The sequence below is a fragment of the Thermobia domestica genome, chromosome 13 (assembly GCF_964235325.1).
Source record: "Thermobia domestica chromosome 13, izTheDome1.hap1.1, whole genome shotgun sequence".
In the NCBI taxonomy this organism is placed as follows: domain Eukaryota; kingdom Metazoa; phylum Arthropoda; class Insecta; order Zygentoma; family Lepismatidae; genus Thermobia; species Thermobia domestica.
Genome location: NC_137466.1, coordinates 92,707,077 through 92,727,267, shown reverse-complemented (window position 1 = coordinate 92,727,267; position 20,191 = coordinate 92,707,077). Strand labels below are relative to the sequence as shown.

General features: G+C 31.2%; 1 protein-coding gene and 1 long non-coding RNA gene across 8 annotated transcripts in view; one reads left to right on the top strand and one right to left on the bottom strand.

Moving 5' to 3' along the window:
- Sb (serine proteinase stubble) overlaps positions 1 to 6,930 on the top strand; it is a 370,416-nt gene extending 363,486 nt beyond the window's left edge. For all 5 annotated transcript variants that reach the window (XM_081736096.1, XM_081736095.1, XM_081736098.1 and 2 more), the window contains 2 exons: positions 315 to 440; positions 6,453 to 6,930. In XM_081736096.1, coding sequence (XP_081592222.1) covers positions 315 to 440; positions 6,453 to 6,611 — 285 coding nt within the window. In that variant the 3' untranslated portion in view covers positions 6,612 to 6,930. The remainder of the gene's footprint in view (positions 1 to 314; positions 441 to 6,452) is intronic.
- Positions 1 to 20,191, bottom strand: part of LOC145668340 (uncharacterized) — a 56,983-nt gene that overhangs the window by 8,174 nt on the left and 28,618 nt on the right. Inside the window, exons 2-4 of one of the 3 annotated variants that reach the window (XR_014128020.1) lie at positions 5,080 to 5,142; positions 3,701 to 4,304; positions 2,935 to 3,033 (exon numbers count right to left, since the gene is read on the bottom strand). This is a non-coding gene — a long non-coding RNA (uncharacterized LOC145668340). Of the gene's footprint in view, positions 1 to 2,901; positions 4,305 to 5,079; positions 5,143 to 20,191 lie in introns of all 3 variants that reach the window. The other 2 variants (XR_014128019.1, XR_014128018.1) reach the window with 2 other exon arrangements.

Genomic DNA, 20,191 nt, shown 5'->3' with positions numbered 1-20,191 from the left:
ACTTGTATTGAAAGAACAATGATTTTCTATTATTGTATATAAGTATATGCACGGAGTGTCAAGTAATAAACCGCTTCTAATGCTTCGGCATCCTACAAATAATCCTATTGAACATCTGAAAGTATTTTATCTTCTTGAATGGCTTGGCTATAAGAGATATTTGTCTCCCACCCTAATCCGAGTATACACTCCTATATACGTATATTCCCAAAAACCTTATCAGTTAATATGACCAGTCTTGCTCTTGCTTGTACTTGCGAGAAATAGACCGTATTTTAAGTTTAACCTTTCCGAAACTGTTTCTTTATTTGCAGGTGACAGTGCCAATCGTGAGCAACGACCACTGTAAGGATATGTTTCTTCGAGCAGGAAGACACGAATTTATTCCAGAAATATTTCTCTGCGCAGGATACGAAGACGGAGGCAGAGATTCATGTCAGGTATTTAAAGAAAAATATGAATTCAGACAGTCATAAATTCGGCGTGTAACTTCATATTTACGTAAGAAAATTTTCGATATCAGTAAAATTTACGAGTAGTATTTATATCTGAAGTGAGAAGTAGTATTAAATTTCTAAATTCTATTTTGTGAGAGTCTACCTGACATCATTTCTTCCGACGTTGCAGATGCTACATTTGAAAACCTGCACATTAATAATCCTGGCAATTTGACAAGTATTAATTGTTGAACTCTTATTAATTAATTACTTTTTAACCAGTGGTTGTAAGAATATAATATTATGTACCCTATTTATAAAGCGTAATATGTAATTGAGACTGTGCTTTGCAATATTATTATTAAAGTTTTTCGTATTCATTCATAATTGTTTGCGACAAATTGTAGGCTATGGCAAAAAATTTAATAATGAGTCCTCGCGCTATCTATTTGTTTAAGTCGAGGATTGTCTGTATTCATATTGTCGTGATTTACTTTAAAAAATATATTAAGAGTGAAGAACATTTTCAGTTTCTATATTTGACAACTTTTCCACGATGTGAGCTTAACGTCCTGAAGAATTATACTACCTAATAAAATTGTCAAAAATTTAAATGTGGTCAAATTATAACTTTCTGATTATATAGAACAGAAATAAAAAATAAATATTTTAAACAATAAAAGCATTCGTTTAAAAAACTTTTTCTAACATAAAATGGCAAATTATTGAAGTTAATTAAAACATTTTGAATCTATATTACGTATTCTTTTGAATAAGGCTTTCCGCCAGTGAAACGATTTTATGATAAAAACAAATAAACAATTACAATATTAAAACCCATAAAGTTATTAATAATGGAATTTGATCGCAGTAATGGCTCGTGACTACCGAATTAAGATGTCAAATTCACTATTCAAAAGTAAGTTTCTACTGTAGACGTTTCGAAACGTTTCAGGCTCTGTTTTCATGTGCAAGGATTCAAAAAAATGTTTAAAATATTAATAAACACATATCTTAGCCCACTTATGTTGACTTATGACAGAGCGGCATACCATTTATACTATATTCTCTGTACATTTCTGCGCTCTTTTTCTTTCTTCTTCTTGTTCTTCAGGGTTATCATATCTTGGGTGTTTAATATGTTTATCGTATTTTCCATGCAGATCTCTATAACTGTCCAAATTCGTAACCAAATCAAGATATTTGACCACTGTTAATTTTTGTATACTTTAGTTTGGAATTTCTATTTCTTCTATATATTAGTAAATCTAAAAAATGTTTGCTTTGTCTTTTATACTGTTACCTTAATTTTTAAATAAATGTTTTAAAAAGCATTTCCCTGAAAGTTAGTTGTGTTTCATTTTTACATATGAAAAGATTGTCGTCCATGCACCTATCATATCAGATTAATGTTAGGTTAGGTTAAAAATTTTGTTTCATAATGAGCCAAGTTATTCCAAAAAGTGAACAAAGCTAAGAATTTATCAAGTAATAGAGGCACAAGGGCGACATTCTTTTCATTATAAAAATGAAACACTACTAGCTGCATTGGAAAATTCTTTTAATAACATTTATCAACAAATTAAAATGGGGAAAGAAACAAAATAACACTTTTTTATTTATTAATATACTGAAAAAATAATAAAATCCTCACAGAAGTATCAGGAAGCCAATGGCTAGTAAAAAATGCATCATATTTCTTCTTCGTAAAGGGTAATACAGTAAAACCTGTCAACTTGGCCACCTCTTTAAGTTGGCCACCTGCTCATCTTGGCCTGGTTCGTCTTGAACCTGCATTTTCCCATAAGATATTCGTTACTTATTACTCTGTAAGTTAGGCACCTGTCTACCTTGGAAGGTGGCCGTATTGAAGCAATGTTTACCCTATGATTATATTGATAAATTTACCTGCGTATCTTGGCCATGCAAAATACCGTTTTGTTATTTTTCTTAATTCTTTCGTATTCCAATATGAGAAGCAGATGTTTCATATTTGTGACTGGAGACAAAGAAGCATAGATTCCCACTATTTGTTCTTGGAGGTCAATGGCCAAAACACTACCCTGATAAAGGGATGGTAAAGGAAGACGTGAATAAGAAAAACCACGTACGGGGAATCAGGAAACAGTTATACATACTTGTTTACCTTGTTTGTTTTGGTAAAACTATTAGTTATATCAGCTCTTTTCATCAATGGAGAGCTCTAGTAATTCCGAAAAATTCTCAAGGTTAAAGCTAACCATCACAATTGTCAATTATTGATACTTGACGGCTTGTGGTTTTGAGATATGAATTCCCTTAAGATTTTCTCAAAACATCTTTTACTCTGAGGGAAACACTTGTAGTTCATTAACAAGTGGTACGTAGTTAGCTACAAAATTAGATCTTAAGGCTACAAAATTAGATTAAATGCTTATTAATTTTTTACAATCAAGCAATACTAGAAATCCTATTCTAAACATACACCCATCACACTTATTTTCTGTAAGTTTGCCACCTGTCTAAATTGGTCACTTTTCAATGGAACTGATGGTGGCCAACATAAACAGGTTTCACTGTATATTCATTTTCTTTCTGAAGGCTTTATCTCTTTGCTCTGGAAAAGAAAAAGAAAGTAAGAAAATTAGACTTATAATCGAAATAGGAAGAACAAATAGATATTGCTACAAATTCTAAATAAATTGTCTAAGGATGGGAAAAGTATTTCCTTTACAATGAAGTAATGAATCAAAAATTGATAAACTTATTTAATTCATATAGAGTAAATTTGAAAAAGAAATATAACCGTAAAACCGATTACAACTAAGTATAAAAGCACTAACTCACTCAATACAAAATTTATTTTACAGACCGGATACCAAGAAATGGATTATACCAAGCTATCTGTATATGGATTGAATTTTACATTGATGACAAAATGTGAAATAACAATACAAGAACAGAATAACATATTAGTAATAATGATCAATTTTTTGTTCCAGGACTAGCCAAACAGTTAAAGAGTAATGATCAATATGATATAAAAGAAATCAAAGTTTTACCAATAGCAATATCCTATATACTATTGTCAATGTTTTTAACCATCCTTTTAATCTTTGCATAAACCCCAAATGATTCTGAAACTTAGTGAAGTAGAATTAAATATCTTTGAATGGCGAGTTAACATTGTTCTATTTGACTCAAGAATGCATTGAACTATTTAAAATGATTAGCAATGATTGATAATTTAAAAACAATTTTAATGTCCTAAATAGTTTGTTTACCTTTCTCTTTCTCTCTCTCTGTCTCTCTCTCTCCATCCCTTTTTTTAAACTGTCTTCATTATTAATCAAAAAGACTACCCACCAAAACAACCAAATATCCATGCAATGCAAACGTTTCAACGACAAGTTTTTGCCATCTTCAGTGCGCACCTCTTCAGAAATCTACGGTGTTTGTAGAACTACATATTTAAATAAATTTTCTCCATTGTAGAAATAATGTTTACTGCCTTCTTGAATTGTTGCTGTTTAATATCATTGTTGATAATTTATGCCACCTGTTTATTATCTTTATCCAGAATATAAGCAAAATAAACATGAAGAATAGTAAAGGTAATTAGTGATAAATATAACATTGCTGTTGTAGTCTTTTCCCCAACTTTCACTAATATTTTATCCTTGCTTTCTAAGTAATTTTCTTTATTCTTCTTGTAATCCGCATTTCAGAGCCTTCAATCGTTTGTCATTGCTCTTTGGTAATGGTCGTGTTTTTGCTCTATAAAATAAGCACGAAACTTCTATACAACTCTTTATTCAGACACTCACACGACAAAGTATGTTCTTCTTCGTCAAACAATATTAAAAGCAAACTTCCTTTGACTTTTACCTGCAAAATTTTGTGATAATGGCTATTAGATGTAGGTTATTATTAAACTTCTAACAAGAAATTAATATTAAATATTTGTTGCAAGGTTAGACATGTCACCAGGAATAAAATACTTTAAAAATCATTATGCAATTACATAACCATGATTTTCGAAGAACGAAGATTTATAAAGTAAACTTTCTTCGTGGAATCAAGGATACTCTTGGAAAATCAGGCAAGCAGCACGTGTGTAAAGATTTCATAAACATTTGATCCACTATTATGGTTTTCATTACATTTTCAGCAATGTAAACTGAAATAGATATGTCTGAAGTTTGACCATCATAGCTTGTACTTCTAAATGCGTAAATAAATAAGCCACTAAAGAATCTTATTTTAATAAAGGAAATAATGATAATCCAAATGTTATGTATGTTGTAAATGTTATTTTAAAATATACAGCATCGTACGATTTGTTAGAAAAAAATTATAAAAACTGCTATGAAATTATAAAAAATTATAAAAATGAAACTACTATGCATAAATAGTTTTTATCAAAATTAGCAATGAAGAATGAACAAGATTTCTCACACTTAACACTTACCACTAATTCTCTTCTTAGCACAAATATATTTTGCAATGTTCTTCACTCATGTTCTAATTATATTTTCTTTGTGTGAACTTTATTAACAATACCATAGAAATATTATATGCTACTTGATTGCAACAATAATTATATTTTAATTGTCATTTATTTACTAAATAAAAAGCAAGAGTAAATTATATAACATATTACCTTACTAAATTTCGGGTGAAAATTTATATAAGAACACATGTTCATTGGTAATAAAATTTGTTCCTGAAAAATACAGAATATATTTATTATTAAGTGTATTCTTTCTTTTCTTTTTTCAACTCCTATAAATCTATCTTCTGATAATGTAAAAAGTTTATTTTTCGAAACTTTCTTTGTTTTGTGCTAACATTTTTTATCTCAACAAAATTTACAGTTTCGTTTTATGATACCGTTAGTCATGTTTTTCCAATTCCTCAATCACTACTTATGTACGTTGACAAGTCTTATAAAAAGATATTCTCACTTTCATTAAGCTTATTCCAAGTAGAAATGAAAAAGTACAAAATATAATCCTTAGTAGTATGTTTCGATCAAATGGCAAAAGTGCCTTCATAATTTTTCATAAATTACTGTACATAATTGATTTCGTAATCAGTTGACCTCACTATTAGAAATAGGTAATTATTGTATCATTTGGATTGTAAGTGTTTTGAAAAATAATTTGGATTTCAGTCAGTTGTACTATTCTGTATAATACGATGTCTTGCAAAAGAGTGTAACATAACTCATACTATAATTTTACATACAGAATAAGACGCTATGCTAGTTCTATGTTTAACAACAATCTTTCTGTCGAAAGTCTATTCTTTTATCATTTAATGTGACATTATTATACTACTCTATAGATATTGTTTTCTTTTATACAGTATGATTAATGAAACCTTCTTCATTATTTAAAAAAAAAACTCTCTCTCACTCTCTCAATATATATGAGAGAGCGAGAGAGAATTTTTTTTAAATAATGAAGAAGGTTTCATTAATCATACTGTATAAAAGAAAAAAATATCTATAGAGTAGTATAATAATGTCACATTAAATGATAAAAGAATAGACTTTCGACAGAAAGATTGTTGTTAAACATAGAACTAGCATAGCGTCTTATTCTGTATGTAAAATTATATATGTATGTATAACGAAACGATGTTTCACATACCGATACAATATTGTCTGTTGTCTCATAAGAGATTTGACATTAAATATGGTAATTTCTGTTGTTTTTTAAGATATTCCCTCTTGTTTGTATTAAATTTGTCCAATGAATGAAATTCATTATTTTCGCTGATTTACGTGTGCAAATACACCATTATACTTTATCATTATCAAATAATTGAATATTTATTGAATTAGTTAAATAGAAATAAGAACTTATCCTGCACAGTCATTTAATGTACAGATTCTAAATCAGCTGCCATTTATCAAGAACAGATTTTTTTTTGGAAAAATATAGTGGAAAAAATGTTCACTGCATATCACTGCTCATATTATAATAAGAAATATAATTACTAATATGAATCTTGAATTTCTATCTCCAGGGCGATTCAGGAGGGCCATTGCAAGTGAGAGGTAAAGATGGCCGATATTTCTTAGCAGGAATCATCAGCTGGGGAATTGGATGCGCAGAAGCTAACTTACCCGGAGTTTGTACGCGCATTTCAAAATTTGTGGATTGGATTTTAGAAAATGTGACTTAGTGTCTTTGAATTACTGTTTTTTTTATTATTGTAAATGGTGTCGTGTGAGAGTGTGCAAAGTGCTCGAGTGTTTGACGTGTAGTGGTGGTAAACAAAGTGTTTCATATTAAAAAGAAAAAAATATTGACAAAGTGACAGTGCGCCGCGTTGTGTCTGTGATAATCCACAAGCCCCGCTTCGCTCCGGCACACAACCTGTTAACAAACTCATATAACAAATCAGCCGGGCTTGTAATATTCTTCTGTAATAATAATAATAAAAGAATATATTGTAAGATTTGTATACTTGAAGATCTTTTTAAAAATGATATTCTCTCAACTGTCGTAGTTTTCTTCATTAATTCAGTTTCTATTTAAAACAATAGTATTATATTAAGTTTACCAAAAAATAGTTGTTAATGATTTTTTTTAAATAGTAAATTTCCTCACAACAATCAATTTACCTATCACTTTTGAAATAGAAAATGAGTTTATTCATTTTTCTAAGTAACAAAATTTGAAAGGTAAATTTGTTGTGTGTAAATGGTTCATAACTCAAATACAGCAAATTTCTTCTATTTGATCAAGATGACAATTTATATGCTGACCAAGTATCTGAATTCTTATTCCTTTATTCCTTGTTTTACATCTCATATCTTTCAGTATATTATCATTTCTACACGTGTACAAAAAGTATATATATATATATATATATATATATATATATATATATATACGAATAAGAAAAGAGAAACATTGCCATCGAAAATGCTCTGAAACAATACGTTTTGACCAACTTCGTAATCTTCTTGTTCCCTACATTTTAGGAAAAATCAAAATTGCCATGCAAGAAAGGAATCAAAATTGATGTTAGTACTTCAAAGTTATGAAGACAAATGGACATAATTCAGATGTATCTAGATTCGGTTATATATACACACATCGATAATCTATTACGTATAAATATACGTTATATCTAGACTTTCCTTCGGCTAGCTGGGGACTGTCCGCAGACTTCCTAATTAGCTCGTCCTACGGCCTTATGTTTCAGTCTTTGCTTCCGTGTTTCGCATGACGAAAATGTGTTGAATAAGAAGTTTATATACCAAGTTTCATATTCCTAACATGTTTCTAGTCTTAAGGAATTTCGAGATATTGCCATCTTAACATAACAATTGCCACCCCACATTTTTTCCTCCCACTTTTTATCTTCTTTTCTAAGGGAAACATCAAAAGATGTTGGAATACAGCTTTAATTATTGTAAATGAACACTCTAAGTACCACATTTAATATCTAACTTTAATAGATTTCGAGATATGACCATCTTCTTTTTAACAACCGCAACTCATATCCTTTCTTATCTTTCCGCCTTTTTTCTTCCTTCTAGGGGAAATATATAAAAAAACAGAAACATGTTTTTAATTATTTTAAATGAAATGTCTAAATACCAAATTTCATATCTCTGGTCTGAAGGGATTTTGACATATCATTATCGTATTTTAACAATTGAAATCCCACTCTTTTCTTCCCATCTTTTTCTTTCCTTGTACGGGAGATAACGAAAAACGCTGAAATACGAGTCTAATTATTTTAAATAGGAAGTCCATGTATCAAATTTCATGTCTCTGCTCTTCAAAGATTCGGATATACGGAGATTTTACTGCAGTATAATAATTGCCACCCGCATTTTTCCCTTCACCCTCGAGTTTCCAAAAGTCTTTCTTTAGTAATACTTTTCGTTACAAACTCTATGCTCTGTAAAAATTTCAAGCTTCTAATTCAAGTTGTTTACCTTCGGCGTCGATCAATCAGTCAGTCAGGACTTCTGCTTTTCTATACCGTAGAGGTGAGGCTGTATATAAATATATACAACACAAATAATAGAAAACCTTAGATCACATATTTGCAAAGTCAGAATCTACAAATGGAAAGTACACATGCACGTGCTTCCCATTATAGTTCAAATGTTGCTTACTACAGTTTTTTTTTCTCAAGTATTTTTGATCATAAGTGTTTGTGAGACTATGTATGCCTATTTTTCTCCTGTGTTTACTTACTCATTTGAATAGAAAACTATTAATACTCACAGTAAAAGAAAAAAATCAGAACTAAATTCGATCACATTTTCATCTGAATATTATCAATTTGTACGGTAAAAAGATATGTCTGGCAAAAATGTATTTAGGCTAATATACAGATCTATTTTAATAAAAATTCCAACTAAAGAATTAATACTATTCCACAAGTGAATCAAAAAGAAAGTATTATGATTGCACAATGTAAACAAAATTTTAAGCCTTATCTAAATATTTCTGCTTTGAATGAATAAACTACGAATTTCGTGAGTTACAAACGTACGTACGTTTCCACGAAAGGTACATATAAGTTAGACTGATCAAACTTTTTCAAAACAAGGGAAGCAAAGATAATTCATCTGAAGTTGATTTTACCGGTTAATGCGTATAATACTTATAATATAGTTTTCGGCTTTATATAATTCTTTTAATACTGGTAGACTTATGAAATTACCGAACGATAAATTCTTTTTCCATTGTAATAATAATGTCAAGACACTTCTGGAATTATCGCTGGAAGTAGCAACAAGCAAGCCGGTGGGTTGGGTGTTGAACAGACAGGCCTCGACAGGGCAAGTTCCCGAACCTGTTACAGTCGAAGATTCAAGAAGCAGCAACCCCGCTACGGGTGTTAAAAAACAAAAACATTAAGTGGATAAGTGGATAAAAAACAAAATCCACTAAAGTAAGTGATGGAAAGCAACGTATAAAATGGACCAGAGATATAGATGAATATGTCATACGTTGGTTTCTAAGAAGTACAGAGGTAGAAATCAACATGATTGACTACAGGAAACATGTGCTAGGCTGGCAGCCAAGGGGGCCCTGACCTTCCTAAATTTTCCTCGGCCCCTCCAGACCACGAGCTGTTATTATATGCTATCTTAATAACAAAAAATATAAATTAGATATTAGTAAGATTGTGTATTTTAAATTCATCTTTATCTCTTTAAGAAAATACAAGATGAAGAAAACAGTTATGAATGATAGATAGGGAAAATACACATCTTTTCAGCGAAACGTTTACAGAAATTTCATGGTAATCCTTCAATGACATTACATATAAAACATTTACACAAATTTTTTGGTAATCCTTCAATGACATTACCGGTACATATAAAGTGCAGCGAGTGGAGTTGAATTGAATCCTAGTAAACGGAATGGTGCAGGAACACAACGTCGTTGATACGGCAAAATATCGTATGTCAAAAAGCAGTTATGTTCAGTTGTTCATGATTTTGTAGTCAAAGTTGCCAACATCAGCTTCCTGAAAGATGTTAAATCAATAGCAAGAGAGTTCACCCTGTCCACCCTGGAAACACAATGTCAAAGGGCTTTAGACTTGGTTACAGCAACCTGTTTCTTTTTGTTCTCCTGAAAACCTGGCATACGATATATTGCAGTATCATTTTTTTTACTGTAATTTTTTATTTTTATTCTCAGGTTTATATGCAATCTTTCAAACAAATAATTTTATTCAGTTCTTTTCTTATAAATATCTAAATAAATATTTGTATTGTTTTTGGAAGCGAACTATAGCCTATATAAATTTAATCATGCAGAAGGGATTAGAAGACGCTACTAGACATAAGCGCGACTAGTGACGAACCTTGCGTGTATTACAATACAATAAAACTCTGTCTTCTGGCCATCGCAGTGCATTGTTTTTCTGGAATTAGTTCTTAGTATGGTAACCACCGCTTGAAAATGCCCTCGCATTCCCACCCGTATTGCTATTTCTCAGAATATTATTTAAAACTTTTGATTCTACCCACTCCATTCTTCTTCGCACGTGAAACAGAAGAAACTCTTTCTCGTGAAATAATATTTTCCGCGACGGAAAGATTCATGATTTGCAGAGCAAAACCAGATATTAAAAACCTAATTCTTGGACATTCACATCGTACTGAAATTATTTTTATTTTGAATTTGAATATTTCTGGAGAATTCTAGTTTATTCGCATTCTGGCACTGATTTAAGACAAGAAGAATTTGAAAAGAAGTAAACTAAAGTCCAAAGTCCAAAGAAGATGTTCGAAAGATTGTTCACAAACGAGATGTCCCTGCTCCTTCCCGTGTGCAGTCACTTCAAATCTGTGGTCGACGAGGAAAAGAACTGTGCATTGTCGCAAGACTGGTTAATTAAACAACCTTATGGGGATAAAATACTATTACGGTACTATCATTTTCTAATACTTTGATTTATTGGCGAAAAAAGACTACAAATGTATCCACAATACAAGCATTTTGTAATAAAAAGTTCTGCCGTTAAAATTAGTTTTTTATGGTAATACCCGCAAAATGAACAAACCTGGTGAAAAAACAAAAATCAAAAAGTGATACGTAACAAAGAGGGGAGGGGTTTGGCCTTGAGTTACGAAGTGTAACAAGGGGGAAGGGGGTAAAAGTTGGTCCAATGCCGCGATTGGCATCCGGGGGTTCAATGCCGCGTTCACAAAAGATCTCCACTGACTTCTATCCTTAGCCAACTGGATCCAGTTTCTACTTTGTATTCCTTTTCTCAGAGATCCATCTTAATATTGTCCTCCCATCTGCGTTTAGGTCTTCCTAATGGTCGTTGTTTGATTGGTCTTACAGTTAAGATTTTGAAAGCGTTCTTACTTTCTTCCATCCTGGCTACATGACCTGCCCACCTGAGCCTCCTAGATTTGATGACTAACAATGTTTGGTAAAACATAAATTATGTAGTTTCTCGTTATGAAGTTTCCACCATTCCCCATTTCCGTTCCTCTTGGGTCCGAATATTCGTCTCAGGATCTTGATCTCAAATGCTTTGAGTCTATGTTCTTCCCTCAAGGAAAGCAACCATGTTTCTCAACCATACAAAACAAGGCACTACAAAGATTACTGTATAGAATTAGTAACAACTTTTAGCCGTGACATCTGTATTGAATTAGAAATAAACTGATGTAAGGCAATATATTTGCAAAAAGGGAAAATAACAGAAGGATTTGCAATTGAGGAACATCATAAAAGATTTAAAGAAAGAATACTACAAATACATGTATCTAGGAACAATGCAGGGTCGATGTATTGAACAGAATACAACGAAATGCACATTTGCAGAAAGATTTCCAATCAAGAATTAAGGCGTTATCCAGAACTCAACTTACCAACACTAACCAAGTTAAATTCATCAACATATTTGCAGTCCCTTATTACGTATTCATTTGGTTTAAACAAATTGGACAGAGACTGGTTTAAATAGTTTAACGATCTGAACATTAGTAAAAGAGTTCAGAATGAAATACCAAAAAGCTACAATAGAGCGAGTGATACTCCTCACAGTAGAAGGCATTAGTATTCCAGATATACTAAAACTCTACCAAGAACAAATTGAAGACTTTCGTCAATGTTTCATTAACAGAAAAGAAACTGACAATCTATTTCATGTAAGAAGCAAAAGCAACACACTCCATCTATGTATGACACAGTTCACCAGAAAGTATGAATCAGACAGAGACTCGTGAGGTAAGTCATACTATTAAAAAAAGTTTTATAGCTGGAATCTAAAGAAATAAAAGTTACCTAATGTTCTGATTCTTATGTGCAACGATTAGAACATTAGGTAGGTTTTTTTTTCCCCTCAGTTTGAAGCGATAAAATTTCTATTGATGAGACTTCTTCACGAGCCGCCCCTGAAATAAAATGAACAAAAATATACCAAACGGAGGGTAAAATAACCCCACAGAACCTTTAAAAACCACCTAGAAGACAGTAATACAGAAAACGAAAGTCAAGTGCCTGACTCAAGAAAAATTGGAATCTTTCCGGAACATAGGATTTATGATGGTCATACAAGACAGAGTGATACCAACTCAAAACTACTATAAATACATACAGAAGTAAGAAATATCATGAAAAATGCACAGACAAATAAAAAACAATTGAACATATCACTGGTTTATGCCATGTAATTGTTCCCATAGACTATCTTAGATAATACAGTGGTGCTGCAAAAACCGTTTACCAGTTTCTAGTACATAACATGGGACTAATCATCGATACCAAACCATACTACTAGTATAAGCCAAATCCAGTACTTGAAAACGATAAATACAAACTATACTAGGATGTGGAAATCAGAACCAATGAAACGGTACTTGTAAACAGACCCGACATCAGTATCATCAACAAAATGGAACAAGAAGTAACTCTCATAAATGCGGCTGTGCCACTGACTCACAATATATGTACAACATTCAGTGCGAAAATTAGCAAATATAAAAATCTGGTAGACGAAATAAAAAAAGATATGGAAATGTCAGAAAGTTACAGTAAGACTAATCATTAACTCAGCTACAGCTATTGTCCCTAAAAGTGCTGTGACGTAATTGGAACAGATAAACTCAAAACCTCTTCTAACAAACCTACAAAAATCAGTAAGTCTAGACAGCTCCAGATATGGTCGTCAGATTATTAAGATGAAACCGGTTTAAATGTCTTTAATCGGTAGTGGTAATAATAATAATAATAATAATAATAATAATAATAATAATAATAATAATAATAATAATAATAATAATAATAATAATAATACTTATCTGAACTTCATTGAGTTTAAATTTTTAAAGTGACACTCATTTCCATTTTTTTCCTTTTGGTCTTTAAGAAATAATTATGTTAATGGCTATAGTATGTAGTGAAGGCAGGGATGTATGCAGGGGATAGGTCCTGGGGGTACGGACTTCAAAATTGAACTTTCCTGCAAATTAAAAGTAGTTTTAGGGGTGATTTTTACAAATTTTACGTGTAGTTTACAGTCATATTGAATTTGGACACTCCCTGAAATAAATTTCTGCGTACGTGCCTGAGTGAAGCTATTATCATTATTGTTATTATATCTTATTGTCTTTTTTCTTCTATTTTCGTTTTTTATTTTTTTAAAATTACTTTGCTTTTATTTTATTTAGCGATCCCAATACCAGCTTCTCTCTATATCTCGCTACTTCTTTATTCTCCATTATTTCTGATTATATTTTATTAGATACTTCTTCTCACCTTTACTTATACCACTTCTTAAGTAACAGTATTATTTCTTTTCAATGACTTTCTGTGAACCGTGTCTTACTGTTTCAAGTGATTCTTCATTTTTGTTGATACCTTATTCTGATATTAGCCTGGTTATACAACTTTTACCATAAAACTCAAAATTACACTGACACGACCTTACTTTTCTTATTTATTATTCTTTCCCGTTTCCTTTCTCCTCTTGTACTCTGTCAATGAAACGTTTGAAGTGTGAAAGATAAAATGTCTTTGTTCAGGGTCTTAGGAATATTCGCGCCGCAAATAATTATAGAAGTATTTTCATTATTATGTAATATATATATATAATCAGTCCATTATTTATCACAATAGTTGAGAAGTAAAAGGAATCGCTTTCCCATACTGAAAATAGGTTTAGTATATCCTTCTTTTTAATAGTTTTCTTTAATATTGATAATGGATAGGTCAAGTTTGATCCGCCAGTATTGCTGGCTTTTTTTTTTTTTTTTTTTTTTTGGTGGGCTTCAAAGATATGAGATACATATGGAACTCACAAGGTTCTTTCACGTTGGCTTATAAATAATATAATAAAAGAAAGGATTGCAATTTTTGTTAAAATTTCCAAAAGAATGATCTTTAAAGAACAAATGAATTAAAGGTAAGAGAAGTAAAGAGAAGCACTGTGTTAGTATTTTTTTATTTCCCTTCCAAATAGTGTGTTTTCTTGGCCCAAAGATGGCATTGGAATGTATTTTTTGCAAACAGTCCCAGTTTCCAACTTTCACCCCAAAGACAACCGTTAAGAAAGGGAGAAGGGGGAGGAAGTATCCTCGCCAAGCGAAGAGGGTTCGCCGCGAGGACCAAAAGTGAGCAGAGATGGACAGTGCGCGGGTGGTTTTGTGTAGTGCATAAGATTAACATTCAATATTCACATAAAGAATCAAATTTCTCATTGTGCACATTGCAATGCAACAATTGTGTACCAAGAGCAATCAGCGTAAATGCTTATTTGGTGGTCAGGTGCAGTGGTGCAAGACAGTGTGTTTTTATCACGTCAGTTTCGGGTTTCAATTATAAAACAAACAAACAAACAATCGATCAAGTGAAACAATAGATTCAATATATATTTGGTTAACTTTATTAATCTACAATTAATATCTATATATATTTATTTAATTGACTTGTATGTTATTTAACTTATTATATGTGTGATAAATTGGATTACTATTGAACACGAATGCGATCATTATTCAACTCACGTATCCGTGGATGAACCTCCTAGAAAATACAGTTCTGTTTATAATTTAACAGTGGTCCTCCAACTATTGCTCATCAATCACACCTACCAATCATAACAGCATGAAAATAAAGTTAAAAAATACACTGGTCTATGTTTTCTTTACCTAGCAGACGTATTGTTTGCAACCAACAATGTGTGTGTTTTGACATCTTGCACTCAGATACTTGACTCATTCATTGAAATTATTTCTTTTTAGTATAAATGTATAATTGGCACTTATATGGTGTATTTATACTTTAATAACTTTACGAGCCATAAGAATGATATAGTAAACCTATGACTCTATCCTATGAAAAGCATAGGAATAACTCAATTTTGATGTAAGTTTGTTAGTTATGAATGGATACGATTGTAAGTATCCTAGTTATAAAACGGAAGATTCTGAATTTGTCAGTCTGTACCGGTCACGCTACTTCCTAATAGTAAAGAGTCACGCTAATAGATGTCGCCACCTGCATTATTCTAGATGCCAATAGATGGCGCTAGCGTGCAGACAGTTGGCCAGTTTAAAATTATTTTGGGGTGATTTGGTTGCAATTTAAAAACTGTATACTTCAATTAGTTAACCAAATAGGATAAGAGCCGTAACCATATTAAGACTTGAGGATTAATGTTTGTGTAGCTGCATGTTAATTAGTAGGCAAAGTAAAAAAAATGTATATAATTAAAGCTCTTAATTCATCACAATTTTAACCTATAGTGCACAGCGGGCTGAAGACTCCGATGTAACAACTAGTTATAGAGTAAAAAGAGATCATGTCAATGTTCATGGATCCGTCTTAAAAACAAACGAGTCAACTTTCTAAAAGTCAACTATTTGAATGCATTCTCAATTTTCATTGAGTTGAACATGTCACAGATATACCTTACCTAAAGATTGAAAGGGAACACTGTATATTTATAATTTATAAGCATACTAAAGAAGTAGCTAAATATCTCATAGTTCTTACAATAAGATCTTCTAAAAAAAAAAAAACTAGACAAACATGCAAACAAACAAATATTTCGTTTAACATTAGCAACACTGACTGGAGGATTGGACCTTGCACTCAGCTTCGGATAAACATGTACATGAATTACAACGTGCAGTTTATTTTAATCTATCTATTCTTGAACTTATTCTTGATGTTCACAACTAGGTCTGCATGTAATACACGAAATACTATTGAGCTCCCTCATAGCTATGTGGATAACATATGCGCCTTTGGAATGGGAGACTCAGGTTCGATTCTCGGCAGGAGTTCATATGGTTCGGATCCCACATTAAGTTGTAGGTACACGTCTCATATAGCTGAACGGGAAGTTAAACTCAAATTCTATTCTCCCACGAAATACTATTTTGTGTATATGATAATCCGTTATAGAATATTCAAGAAGAAATTTTCCTTTTTAAAGAAGAATTTCTTCCTCTTAAGTTTCTTCTCCAGTGTTTGTGTTTTTCCAGTGTTCTTTTACTGCTATTTACGTGAGATGGCAATAATTTGAAATATGGTGTCGTTTATTTTATTTTTATCACCGTATCTAAATATATCATTTTCATATTTTTAAAGTTATTATTTTATTTATAATAAAACTAGCCTCCTATACAGTTAGTTCTGTATAATGAGAATGAATAAAATGAATAATTACTTACATTACCAATGTCTAATCAAATCCAATTCATAATCTCCAAATTTTTAAATAGAAATATGTAGGAAACACCATATGATAAACAACAACATTTATCATAAACAATAAATGTTGCTATATCTGTATATCTGGACCACAAGAGGAGCCGCGGTGGCTCAATGGTAGAGCGTTCACCTCTGGTGTTTGGGGTCCCTGTTCAAACCCTGCTCCCGCCAAGTGAACTTTGTAATGGACAAACCCCGTGTGCGTGGGTTTTCACGGGGTTCTCCCGTTTCCTCCCACTTTCTTCATTTCACTATTTCATTCATCTCTCATCATCACCGTCTCCTTTAGCCTAACCGGCATAAAACTCAAAAATTTCATTTTATTTTCATTTTTTTGGACCACAAGAGAGTGGATTATTACCTTGAAATAGAAAAGGCTAAATATAAAGTAGCTAATTATTAACTGAAACTTAATGTGAAAGAGTGATTCCTCCTTGCGATGATAAACAAAGATTCTGCTTCTTTGTTTCTAAATGCAACTAGAAAATGTAGCAGTTACCTAATCTAATATGGTAAAAAAAATTATAGTAAATATGTGTATATTGGTAATTTCTAAGACCGAAATAGCAATTTTCTTTAAATAGTAATAGGAAATACAATTAACTCTAGATTCTAAACTAATTCTGAAGAGGAAGACAGCAAACTAGAATATTGTTGGGCACAAAATTCTTGTACTCATTTTTATTGGATTGTTTGTAAAACAGGATACCTGGTGCACGGCCACATCACAGTTCTTCATCAAAAGATACAGAAAGTGTATAAAAATGGGAAAAAAAAGAGAAATCGAATAAAATATGGTAGGTTTTAAATAATAGTCTTTAGCTTGTAAGTTTAGTAGATGTGACGGTTTTTGTAGATATTTTGTGGCGAATTTTCTACTGTGTTGCAACAACACATAATTTCGGACATCGTTTAGTTGCTCTATACCGTTCCAAAGTGATTCTAAAATTCTAATATTTTTCCTATGGATTGTCATTTAATGTTTGTTTTCTTTGAATTTCTTTGTAATTTTTTTAGTTAGAAAATAATTCATATTTTGTACTTAGCTTCGCTAAAATTAATTTGCATCATGTCTGTTGTATGACATAATAGCAAAACCATACTCCATTCGTTTATCTGTTAGCAAACATGTATCAAGGCGTACTGAACCTTTTTATTGATGTTCCATTACTTAACTTTTAGTGTAAGTTGAATACTGATGTAGTAATTTTAATTGTTTTATTGTTGTTCGCGTATTAGAGGATTGGCGTTTACGTTATTGGAAAGATGATGATTCATTAATATGCAAAAATTAATATTCCATATAAAAACATATGATTTTTAAATTGGTTTTATTGTTTAAATTTTATTTTATTTATAAACCTATTTAAGTCAAAATAATCAGCTTTATTATACACAATACATATTTTCTATAAAGGTAGATTTTAGGAATCAATGATTAATTAAAAAAGTAGAATTATTTTCATAATCTCGTCTATTATTACAAATCATATGGTTTGGTTTACGCATTGGCATGACGACAGACTTAAGAACCCCAAATATTTAATTCTACGGAAAAATTCCTGGGGTAGAGATTAAAATACTGAGCGAACATATCAAAATGGAAGTATTGTAAGTTTTGTTGGGAAAATAAATTTTTGAAATTTCCTGATTTAAACAATCTAAATTAGTTGAAAGACGAGTTATTTACTGGAATTACCTCACAAGAGGAATAGAACTGAAACATAGGCTAGTTTTGGGAAGTTTTGGGAAGATAAGATTTAAGATAAAATGCGTGGCTGTATATTGACTATTCTTTACCTGTAGTAGGAAGGGAGGTTGAATCCTAACCAAGTTAGCAAATGTATAGCTATTTGAAGCATTGAGAATTCAAATCAAAAAGGATTAATTGTTTGTTGGAGTTGAGTTCATTTTCAACACACGAGGTAAAAGTCAATTTTAAAAACTCGACAAAGTAAAGTATTTAAATATGTTGTGTGGATGTTTATTCAGTTCCTACAGTGAGATAGATATTCTTATTCAGTGAGTTTAACTTTCTATTGTTGGTCTTCCTCGAAACTATGGCTATTACTTAGGAAGCGCTATACAATGCTTAATTTATGTCACTTATCTAATTCATAATATTTGACATTAGGCTTATTTAAATTCTTTTGGCTAAAACAAACAGGTCTTGACAATGCAGAACAATTGTGTTTTGATACCAAAATACACTTAAAATTTATGTTCAGGTCGACTTATAGTTAATATATACCATTTGGTTGCATTATTATTCAGACTATTCATAATAGGAACGAAAGCTATGTTTGGATTCCAATGGTGCTTTACAGTTGCAATCCAGTTATCTATTTTACCCCAAAGAAAGGATATTTTTTTTTTAAATTAGGAGCAAGCAGAACATTTGTCCACAGAAGAACTTTCTGTTTGCGATTTAGTTATTAATAGCAGCGCATGAATATTGGCCCTATTTGTAAGTTTGACTGAGGTTTCACGTTGCTAATGTGGAGTAATTATATTTTAAGAAATTAATGCATGAATACACATGCAGTGTTTAAAAATAGAATGAAATAAATTTTGATTTACATGTAGTTAATATTAAATGGATACAACGAAACCTCAGAATCTTACAATAATTTGTAGCAAAGAATAGGCCAATACAGATGTACTATTGAATAGCTTATTGCATGAGTTGAATGGAATGTAATTAAATGTAATGTTAATTAACTAATTAGTTAAGTAACTGTGAAGAATAAACTTTCTGCTATAATCTTGAAGTTTTATATTAAAATAATTGAATTACTGACTTCTGAAACAACTGTATGAATACAAACTTCTTTACAAATAACTTTGGAAATTGCATAGAGGTATAAGTAGCTGATGTCATCTGTTAGAAAATATTCCAACTATTTTGTTCCTATTAAAATAATACCTGATAATTCCAAAGTGTCAAATAAAAGTTGAAAAGAAAATTAGTTTTAATTGCAATTATTTGATTTTATCTTTAGAATTTTTGATAGTCTATGGCATCAATAAGGGGACTCAGGGAGACGTGAGCGGACTTGGAATATAAAGTAATACTTATTGGAAAATAATATTTGGAGATGAGAAGGAACTAAACTATATTGAATTATTATTGTGTATGTTTTATACCGGTTTTCCTGATTAGATCAGATTGCGTTAGCATTGATTTGTAGCTAATATAATAATTGAAATAAAAATGATTGAAGATATTTGTTTTAAAGAATCTATCGTGATACCTAGGCAACTCCCTTGTCTGCCACTGGTGGCCTGATAAAATGTATGTACATTTTTAGATTATAAAATGAATAATAGATTGAATGGTAAAACTGATTATTCAAGAAGTAGCCCTATCTTCAAACTAAGATAATTAATATTATTATAGCAGAGATAGTTAAGTAGCTAGTAGTATTGTTGGTCAGAATGTAATGTCTTTGTTAATTTTAGTATGTTAATTGGCCTATACATTAATGTATATTTTCATGAAATGAGGACAGTCACAGTGTCGGACAAGTAGTCTTCAGGCAG